The following is an 11,575-nucleotide window of genomic DNA, read 5'->3' as shown; positions in this document are numbered from 1 at the left end:
CCCTAATCTAATCTATACAACAACTTTCCTAGTTTCCGTCTTTTTAATTCTGGTGTCAATCAATTTTTGATTTTTTCTCTCCATTCTCTATAATTGCTGGAAAATGAAAAAAATGGAAATAATATTGATTTTTTTTATTTATTAATTTATTTATTTTGCAAGTGATTGAAGGTAAAAACATTTGGACTTGGGGACTAAAAAGATAATAATTATCATATCTTCCTAGGAAATAATGGGGCAGCTTCCTGTTTCCCCTGAATTTATGTGTCCCCACGTCAGTCTTCTTTGATGCTCCATTTATTTTCGTCAAAAGAACGTCATTGATGCTTCAACAACCTTCGTTTATCGGAGGTTATAATAAGTGCGCCATTTTCGGATTATTCTACCGAGTTTTCCCATTTACTTTCCGCACTATAGTCTCTGTCATATCCAGCGATCTTTCATTTCAAAAGCTTCATGTTTTTTCTAGTATAGGGGTAGTGGCCAAGATCAGTATGCTGTGTACAAAGGTACATCGGATTCCCGATTGGTTTTGTTGTTACTCTTTGAGTTTGATTTCTAAGCTTATGTGTTAAAACCCTTGTGTATTTATTGTGTTTTTTCGAGTATCTTGTTCTATAGGAGATTGCGAAACTTCGTGTGTCTGTGTTAACGGTGTCTACTTAGGGCTTTGAAATAAGATTAGCAACTTGAATGTATTGTCGAAAATCCAAGTTGAACCCAATTAAAGGTTTTCATCAAGTTGACATAGATGGATCCGAGATTTGGTAGAATTTATACTTCCTCAGATGAAAACGGGAATGGAAATGGAAGAAGTATACCTGTTTTTCCGGGCAATAAGAATTTAAATAATGGTCCTATGTTTGAGAATAGCTTCTCAAGTTATGTTCCAGTCAATGAAGGTAGTAGGTATCGAGATTCCATTTACAGTCAAAACTTCAGAGGATTGCATGTTCCCCCTTTAAACAATCTTCCTGTGCCTAGTATGACTCCAAGTCCTGAAGATGAGCTTCATGAAGATTGCGATTTATCAGATGCAATTTTGGGATACATTAGTCAGGTACTCATGGAAGAAGACATGGAAGATAGGTCTTGCATGCTTCAAGAGTCTTTAGATCTTCAAGCTGCAGAGAAACCTTTCTATGAAGTTCTCGGCAAGAAGTACCCTCCATCACCACCCCCATGGACTTCATCCTCCTCTGAAGGTGGTTTGACTTCTGTTGACCCCCATAGAGAAAGCCTAGATGATTTCCCCTTCTCAACTCAAAACACTTACAGTGGTTACTTACATGATGCTACAAATCTACACAATCTTGGACCTCAAAATGTATCATACACAACATCGTTTGGATCATCAAGCAGTGTAAATTATAACGTTGACAGGGGTTTGGATTTGGATTCTCCTGCAAGCACTTCTGATCATTGTCATGAGAATCAGATGGCATGGCAGTTTAAAAAGGGCGTTGAAGAAGCAAACAAGTTCCTTCCTTTTAGCAACAAATTGATTGTTTCTTCTAATGGAGACGTGTCACTGTCATCAACAGTGTCCAGGGTAAGAAAGAATCCTTTTGGGGAAGATGCAACAGATTTAGAACAACAAGAAAGGACTATCAAGCAGGCAGCCATTTTTCCTGATTCCACTTTAAGATCCAAAGAGCTTGACTTGATTTTTCTGTCAAGTATGGGAGAAGGTAAGGTTGCTTTAGATTCATTTCGTGACACTTTACGTGTAGAAAAATGTAAAGACACATTACAAGATTGTGAAGATACAAGTTTAAATCAAGGGAAAGGGAAAAAAGGCAAAAGCAAAAGTCGTCGGAGGAAACAAAACATGAAAAAAGAAGTGATAGATTTGAGAACCCTTTTGATTACTTGTGCACAAGCTGTTGCATCTGATGACAGAAGAAAAGCAAATGATCTTCTGAAACAAATCAGACAACACGCTTCTCCTTTTGGTGATGGAACTCAAAGGTTAGCTCACTGTTTTGCAGATGGTCTTGAAGCACGTTTGGCTGGAAATGGTAGTCAAATCCATAAAGCATTAGTCAGCAAGAAAACATGTGCTGCTGATTATATAAAAGCTTACCATTTGTACATGGCATCTTCCCCTTTCAGAAAGATTTCAAATTTTGCTTCCAATAGAACAATCATGGATAAATCAGCGAATGCATCAAGAGTACACATCATTGATTTTGGTATTCTTTATGGGTTTCAATGGCCTACTTTTATTCAACGGATTTCAGAAAGAGAAGGTGGGCCACCTAGGGTTAAGATAACTGGTATCGAGTTTCCACAACCTGGGTTTCGTCCAGCTCAGCGAATCGAAGAGACAGGTCAGCGGTTGAAAGCGTATGCCAAGTCATTCAATGTGGAATTTGAGTATTTTCCCATTGCTAAGAGATGGGAAAATGTTACAGTTGAAGATTTGATGCTTGATGAAGGTGAGTTTTTGGTAGTGAACTGTATGTATCGAGCTAAAAACTTGCTTGATGAAACAGTGGTTGTGGATAGTGCAAGAAATGTTGTTTTGAATCTGATAAAGAAGATAAACCCGGATATTTTCATCCATGGAATCCTAAACGGGTCCTACAACGCCCCGTTTTTCTTGACCCGTTTTCGTGAAGCTCTTTTTCATTTTTCAGCTTTATTTGATATGCTTGAGACGAATGTGCCACGTGAGAACCCTGAAAGGGCGTTGCTTGAAAGAGAGATTTTTGGGAGAGAAGCTTTGAATGTGATTGCATGTGAAGGATGGGATAGGAGTGAGAGACCTGAGACTTATAAGCAGTGGCATGTTCGTAATTTGAGGGTCGGTTTAATTCCGGTTCCTTTTTCCCGGTTTATTATAAACCGGGGGAGGGAGAAAGTCAGTTTATATCATAAAGATTTCTTGATTGATGAAGACAACAATTGGCTTTTGCAGGGGTGGAAAGGAAGAATTGTTTATGCTATTTCTTGTTGGAAACCTGCTTGAGTGGTGATGGAACTCGGTTCAAGGTGAGTTGTTATTAATAATAATTACTAATTAGAGATGATGATTTTTGTAAGCATGTTGTTGGCTTCTTTTTACATTTTTTGTAACATGTGGCTAGCTGCATTTGCTTGAATTTAACTTAACCTGCTTAATGTTAATGAATGCTTAACTAACTCCATATACTAGTTTCTTGAAAGTTGCAAAGTTTTGAATGATGATTGGCTTGTTTTGAATTATGATATGCATAGCTCTCGAGTTGTGTTGTGATGTTGTTCTTCTTAACATGTATATCGTTATACTTGTGTTTTGTATGACGGAATCGGATAAGGAATGGAATGGTTCATTCCATTGACCATTGGGATGGAATGAAGTTGTATGATGGAATGTCCTCATTCGTTGATTAAGGTACAGTAGGAGAGACATTTTATCATTGACCAATAAACTATAAGGTTTGATCTTATTTGGTAATTAAGCTCTTTTTCGGTGAAGTAAATAACATTTTATTTGGCTTGTACTTTTATATCCTATTGGTTTCGGTCCGGGAGTGAGAAAAACCGATGAAACCAAATCAAAACCATTGGTATTAGGTGCAGATTTCAAAAGCCAAAAAAATCGGTTTGGGTTTTGAGTTCAAAAACTGACCCACTAAAACCGAATCAACCCAAAGCCATAAACCGACCCATAACATATATTTCTTATTATTTAATATTTAATACATACTTTAAAAAATAAAAAGCTAAAATATGGAACCTAACCCGGTAATTGAGGATTGGTGTTTTCATGTGTTGGTTGTAATTGATTGTTTGTGTTTTACTTTGATGGTGTTTTTATTTTTTGGTTGTAAACTTCTAAATTTGGCGGTTTAATATTTCCTTGACTATTTAGTTGATTTTGGTGTTTTTGATTGTTTTAATTGGCAAGAACAATGGAAGAGAATCTGAGTGAGTTATTTTGTTTATATTTGCCGGAAAATAGGTTTAAAACTAAAACCCACAGACCTAAAACGTGTAAACCTATGGGCTCAACTAGATAAAACAGTAACTGAATCAATTAAGAAGCCGAATCAAATGGATTCTAAAAACTGAAAACCAAAATTAATGGGTTGAGTTCAGTTTTGCCCCAAATCGACATATGTTCACTCTTAGGTTTGACCGGTTAAAAGCAAATGGGGATATGATGATGTGGCGACTTCATTTCCACATGGTTTTACTCTAAGGCTATGGGTGTGGTAACATACCACAACTTTAATTTTTTTTTATTTGTCACTTCAATGTCAATTTTTTAACCTTTCATCTAGGAAATTGTCTTGCTCTCTTTGTCTATGTCCTTTTAAAAAAAAAAAAAACAAATACAATATTATTTATTAATTAAAAATAAATGAAAGATTATACTAGATAAAAACAAAATCAACATTAATAAAAAAAAATAATAAAACATTGCACTATTTTAAAACTTATAATTTCAAAATCACATAACAATAAAAAAAATTATGCTAAAAATCATTCTCCCTCTCTCTATTCCTCATTAGGGCTGACAATTCTCGACACGACCCGCGACACGACCCACGACACGACACGAAATAAATGGGTTTGGGTTGAGTTTTTCAACCCGCTAACCCGCCAACCCGTTTATTAAACAGGTCATATATGGGTTTCTCAAAAAATAAACAGGTCATATATGGGTTTCTCAAAAAATAAACAGGTTGACCCGCCAACCCGTTTATATTTTTAATAAAAAAAAATATTTTATTTTTAAATGTATTTATGTATCAAATCTTAATATTTAATAAGTATTATATAATATATATCATTGATTTATAGACCATTTGACTGTTTTGACATTTTGACTCGTGGTGGATGGCCTAAGGTCGTAAGTCATAACCTGTAAGGCTAAGTCTGTAACCATTTTGCCCATTTGTCCTAAATAATAATCTCAAAGTTTATGTTCCACGAACCCAAATCTGACCCACGAACCCGCCAACCTATGAACCCGTATAAATAAATGGGTTGGCGGGTCATATATGGGTTTATGTTCCAAACCCGCAAACCCGTGACCTGTATATTTAAATGGGTCGTGTTTGGGTTGGCATATTTTGACCCGCCAACCCGCCAACCCATGACACACCAACCCGAACACGACACGATTGTCAGGCCTATTCCTCATCTACATACGGTAGTTGAGTTATGTAATTATATTCTACGAAGATTGGGATATGTATATTCGTTATGTATTTCTATTCTATTTGCCATGTATTGTGGAGTAGTCTAATATCTTTTTCGTCATACAGACATATCATATTTTTTTCGTCTTCTAAAATCATATTATGTAATATGATGTATGCATACATTACATCTTTCATTCTTCACAGCTCCCATAAATGTCTTAGGTTATTGATTATGTGCCAACGTTTCTTAAGTACATCAAATGCTCATTCAACATCCTTCCTAACTCTTTGAGTTGCCTTAAACCTTATTCGTTTTTTTTATCATTTGGACTTGTCCATGATTTGAAAAATATAAAATATCCAGGATATATCCTAATGACAAGAACATACTCGTACTTGTATGATGCTCCGTTCACTTCAAATGCATAGACATGTGTAGTTCCAATATACATGTTGAATATGGACGACTATCAATAACATTAATATCATTGTCGGAACTAGCATCAACAAAGAATGCATGCCAAATCCATATATCTTGTGAAAACACTGCTTCTAAAATTAATTTTAGGTGTCCATGATCACTTCACATATATTGGCCGTGACATGTATTTAGGCAATTAGCACATATGACCAATTGAGAGAATCAATGCTTCCAAGTATTCTAGGAAAGTCATGTATGTTTACATTTACATGAGCCACATACAATTTTTGAATGTCATTGAATGTAAGCTTATGCAAAATATCGTGCATTGAAAATCCTAATGACACATTTAAAAAACATATAGACAATTTCTTGTGTGGTTCGCACATACATCTTCAAAAACGCATTCCATGAATCAGACGCAGTATTGTATGTTAATAGACGAGCGTGGTTGTGTATTTTTTAATGGAGTGAAACCTTTTTACCTCCATCAAATTTTAATTGGAAAACTTGATACTTCCTCTCCAAATCATCAACTATATTTAGGAATAAATGTTTGTATATTCAGAACCATCTTCGAAACCGGTAAGCTTCATGAATAACATACTTGACAAAGTAGTCATGTACGAGATGATCATGTGTAAAGCAACTTTTGGTTGTTTGTTTCATCATTCTCTCTCGAACTTAAACTTTCGACTTCAACATTTCTTAGAATTTCAATTGTGTATTCATCATTCTTGCAACAAACAACGATTCCTTCATCGCCCAATTATCCAACAACTATGAAGATAATGATGGCATTTCATTCGCAATTGAGAAATGAAGATAGAAGTATGCTTAAAATCCTAACGTGTGTGTGTGTGTATATATATATATATATATATATATATAACAGTTGGAATATTGAAAAGTGGGGGAGGGTTGCCGCATTTTTCTACCGCAAAAGGCAAAGCAGTGTGGTGGAGCTTTGGGGGTGTTTACCACATGCCACCACAAACACCTTACCTTCACCGAAGTGGCTCACCTCTCCACACCCTACAACTAAACCCTTGAGAAAATCACTTTGTTATATTCGTTCCCCTTAAAGTCGCTTGTGAATTTAAAGAACCCAAATTTAAACCACAACGGAAAATGTTGTCGTCACAAAACTCGACGACCAACAATCTACTTCCCATTTGTAACACCTCATCGGTAGGTATCCCCTTTTGCTTTAGGTTCCATACAAACAAAGAAAGAATTTATTGGAGCTTCGATATTCCTAAGAGAAGGTTCAACTGGACACATTCACTGGTTAGTTCGTATTTGTAGCATGATTTAGTGTTATGTTTGTGCCTTGATTTAACCTTAATATGCATTGATTTATCATTAATTTTGTGAGTTTTTTTCTTCGTATTTTTTTCTTATCATATTAGGATAAAAATGTGAATACTTAACCCTCGATGGAGGGTGAAAACTAATCTGAATAGAAATGAAGAATTAGGGGCAATGACGAAGGTTGAAAAGAAATTTATTGTGATAGAAGTTCTGAGGGTTCAAGATCAATAAAAGTTTCAGATGCATGTGATGGAGATGAGGGTCGAAGTCTAGACGCTTAGGACCAAAATGAAATGGACAAATATGTTTGTGTATTTCTGTCTATGTGCCTTATCTTATAGTTTGTTCATGGTTTAGAATTGATAGTTAGGGCCTATCTTGTATAGTTTTGGTGGGGGAAGGGTTAGTACTTTTGTCTAGGGTAATACTAGCTAGTAGATGGTTGTTAGTTGTTAAAAATGATATTTTAGAAGAATGTTCAGATTGCAGAATAGGGGTGTCCCTTTTATACAAATTGTTACCTAAAATATCTAATGAAAATATTTCTAGGATCAATTTAAAGGTTCCATTTTGTGCAATATTCAATTGTCTTTGGTAAATTTTGGTGTACGTCCACGGAACACATATACTGAGAGGGAATCTAACCATTTTATATTGATGTTGTAGGTGGTTCAGAGACATGCAACATGGATCCACATGTTAATGTTTCTTTTGTTTCTTTAGTAATTTCAAAACACAAACATTGAAAGCGGCAATGGTGTAACAACCCATATTTTTCATAAACATTAACCATTTAAATTATGGGAAATATCATATTTTACATGTCATCACAAAAACCAGAGTTTCAAAAAACTTTAAAAGTATTCCTAGAAATTGTAACGCCAAGTTTAGGGTATGTTTCTTTTAAGTAATATGATATTTTGGATGTTGGATTTTTGGTGGCCACGACGTGGTGATTGAGTCTCACGGCATGGCCAAGGCCAAAGTTTCGTGGTCACTAAGCTAGTGCCACATCATGGCATCTATTCGCCACGGCGTGACCGCTGTTTAATAACAAACCCTAATATGAGGTTTGAGCCCCTATTTTATGGAATGTGATGGTTAAGGTTGCCCACCCTGAGCCTCAATCACTCTCCCTCAGCCCTAAGAGAAAACCCTAGCCTCCATTGCTAACCTTTTAGTTTTTTGTGTGTTTGGTGGTGTTTTGAAGAAGATGAAGACACCCTTGGGCTTTGTTTCAGCAAGAAACTCTCCCTATCCCTCTTGTGCACGTTTTCTGGACTCTTGTAAGTCCTCAAGATCCAACCTTTATGTTACTTGTCTCTAGATCTAGCCCTTTTGTCCCTTAATCTTAATGGTGTGAGAAATTGGAAGGTGGGATCTCATAAAGTTGGCAAATTTATGAATCAATGTGGTCATTTTAGTGTCATATGTTCCAATCTGAGGATCTATCGATATTTTGGTCCCATGCTCAAGATTGAGTTCCTTATTGTCATGTTTTTTTTACCTAAAATGGAACGGACATGCATTGGACATGCATGTCTAAAAATCTACGATTTTTATGGCTTATTAGGTGTAGGAAACCCTTCTGGAAACTTTGGGTGAGCAACTCTAGAGATTGGGTGCTTAATGAGTAACTTTATGCATTTAGTCACCTTTAAGGAATTAAGGTTTGGGATCTTGACTTGTTGAGGTGTCATAATGGATAAAGTTGGAAAGTTTATCCATCAAGACCATGGGAAGGAACAGATCAGCTTTGAAGCTCTTGGAGTTGTGGGAAAATGGCTTAATGGATCAAGTTGTCCAAACCAGTCCCCACAGCGTGGCCTTAGGTTGCAACGACATGGCGACTGGGTAGGAACCCGTCTGTTTTGTCGTTTAGCAGCCACGACGTGGCCAAGGATGACCACGACATGGTGACCAGTTGGAGGTTGACCTTTAACTTTTGACCAAGTTTGACTTTAGGTCATTTGGGGTATTTTGAGTTGTAGATTAAGGCTTGGTCCATGTATGTTGTACAAGCAACCCATAGATCCAGTGTTTGGAGCGGTGATCAATTCAACTATCATTCAGATTGTGAGGTGAGTTTTCCCTCACTGTACTCGTGGGTCAAAGGCACCAATGTCGGCCCACTCGATTGTATTATGTATCCTGGAATATAGGATTTTGCCATGATGTGGTGTTATGTTAGTCCGGTAGATCTGCATGACTATCTATTTGTTGGTTATATGTTTATCTGTTGCATATGTCGGCATAGTACGGTTGGGTTGAGGTAATATTGCTTTGTGCGGAAGCCAACATACCTAGGAGCAATCCAGACATAAGCTGAGGGCCGAGAAGGCAAGCTAGACTTATGTTGTGGACTCGGGAGTAATCCAGACATGAGTTGTGGGTCGTAAGGGCAATCCAGAATTATGTTATGGGCTCAGGGGTAATCCAGTCTGATGGTTGTGGACCCGGTATGCATGTCGTTATATGTATGTGTGTGGTGGTATTTTGGGGGAAACTCACTTAGTTTTGGCTTACGGATTGATTTTATGGTTTCAGGTACATCAGAGGATAGGGGCAAGGTGAAGGCATGATTGTACACATCATCATGGATTTTTTTGACTTATGATTTTGGGATACTCTGATTCATGATTTTGGTTTTGGAAACTATGTTTAGGTGCAATTTATGGATTTTGGAATGGTTTTAAAAACAAAAATTTTGTCTTGATTTTTGGGATGTTATAGAAATATCAACATGTGTCACCAATTCATATCCTAACCATAACTAAAGCAAACAAGGATAAACATGAAACAAAATTCTAGTCTGATGTCCTTGATGCTTCTAAGTCCACATACTCTATGGTTTGCTACATGAAACTGTAAACACATGGAAACAATATATGTCAAACTCTGGTGAGTTATAACATAACATAACATACAACATAATCATAACATAACACTCATTTTTCACATATCTAACTAGTCACCTAAGTGACCATACATCTACACATTTACCGGATGTTAAACAATCGTACTTCATCGTCTTGTTGTTTCCATGCAAGACTCTAAGCACATTCTTCATAGAGATCCCTTATTCTAGCTCATTGCATGCATGTGAACACACATCATAAAACATAACATAAGTTATTAAACATAACAAAATCTGACAATGACATAATCAACAATTACATCCTTATATCCACATGCTTTAACATGATCCACTTCTCATAATCATACACTAAAAGGATAGTATAACTCACTTCTTGTAGTAGAATTGCAACCTACTTCCAACTTCTCCAAAACTTCTCTGATGAGTTCCAATTTCTTCCTTGCCACAACCTATGACATTCACATACATCAATACCTTTAATACATGTCTTAATCTATTAATACATCATTAGAGATTTTAACCAAAAACTCATATTTTTGGTAAAACACCAACTCGACAATCTTTTGTCCAAATACTAGCCAAACTACTCTCACCAAGCTATTAATCACTTAATATATCGGAGATTATACTACATAAACACTTTCTTCATCATTTTCCATTTCTAGGGTTTCAAACCCTAGAATCAAAACATAGATTTTAACCATTATATAAAAAACATGGATTAAGCTTCCAAACACTTAATCACACACCAATAACAAACTAATCAAGAAAAATCTCACATATCAAGCTCAAATCCGAAAATCACCATTAAAGCTCCATAAACTAGAGAAATGGAGAAGACAACTACCTTAGGAGTTTAAGAAGCACAATGTAACATTCGAATAATTCTTGAAAGTTTTAAACTTTTTAAATAACCACAAAACCATCATTTATTATAATTTGTTTTTAAAATAAGTTTCACATCAGAGTTTTCCTAGAAATCATAACACAAAACACGACAAGGTGTACGATCAAGCCTTCGCCTTCCCACGATCATCTGAGGTACCTGAAACATAATCAAAACTGTAAGCCCAAAGCTTAGTGAGTTTCCCCCAAAATACCAGCACACAACAAACCGGAACAATACAATAAACAACATGCATATAGAGCCTTCAGCCTGACTGGAACGCCCACTGGCCTTCAGTCTAACTGGTACGCTCTCCGGGCCTTCAGTCTGACTGGTATGCCACCTTCGACCTTCAGTCTATCCGGGACGCCCTGGGTTCAGCACAAAGCAGGACCGCCTCAACCCAACCACACATAACATAACAACAGATATCATATCAAGTACTAACTAGCATGCACAGTCAGTCAAACAGATCTAGCATATCATTATTCTATAATCGGAATACAGATCTAACAGATCCCTACAACCACTATGTGACCAGTTTCATCTCCCAAATCTCAGCTCCCGACTCAAATGCCTACAACCACCATGTGACCAGTTCCATCAAACTCCGAAATACCCAAAATGCCCTCAAAGGTCAAACTTGGTCAACCATGGTCAAACTCAACAGTCAAGGTCAACAGTCCATGTTGACCCAACTCGTCGAGTGCACCTACCAACTCGTCGAGTTCCTACAATATTCAGAGAATCGGGAAAACCCTAGCCAACTCGTCGATTTGGCTGGAAAACTCGCCGAGTTTTCCCAACTTAACACATTCAGTCCTTTTCATCAAGTCTAATGGTTAAAAATGTAGATCTGATACCCAAGAGCTGGAAAACCACGTAAAGTTGCTAACTTTACGTCCATGCATGTCACAAAGAGGCTCCAAAACTCAAGG

At 36.7% G+C, this 11,575-nt stretch overlaps 1 protein-coding gene across 1 annotated transcript; it reads left to right on the top strand.

Annotated features, from left to right (window-relative positions):
• Nucleotides 1-265: 265 nt before the first annotated feature.
• On the top strand, nt 266-3,241 carry LOC145132264 (GRAS family transcription factor). The gene is made up of 2 exons (XM_079066986.1): nt 266-509; nt 622-3,241. The coding sequence occupies exon 2, from the start codon at nt 752-754 to the stop codon at nt 2,972-2,974; it is 2,223 nt and encodes a 740-aa protein (XP_078923112.1). The 5' UTR covers nt 266-509; nt 622-751; the 3' UTR covers nt 2,975-3,241.
• The last annotated feature ends 8,334 nt before the right edge of the window (nt 3,242-11,575 follow it).

This window comes from Lactuca virosa, chromosome 8, assembly GCF_052849685.1.
Source record: "Lactuca virosa cultivar CGN04683 chromosome 8, Lactuca_virosa_CGN04683_v6, whole genome shotgun sequence".
NCBI classification, from domain to species: Eukaryota; Viridiplantae; Streptophyta; class Magnoliopsida; order Asterales; family Asteraceae; genus Lactuca; species Lactuca virosa.
The sequence above is the reverse complement of the archived record's forward strand: the minus strand, read 5'-3'. Positions and strand labels throughout refer to the sequence as shown.

Coding starts and splice junctions, on each gene's coding strand:
- LOC145132264 (XM_079066986.1), top strand. CDS start 752: ATGGATCCGAGATTTGGTAGAATTTATACTTCCTCAGATGAAAACGGG.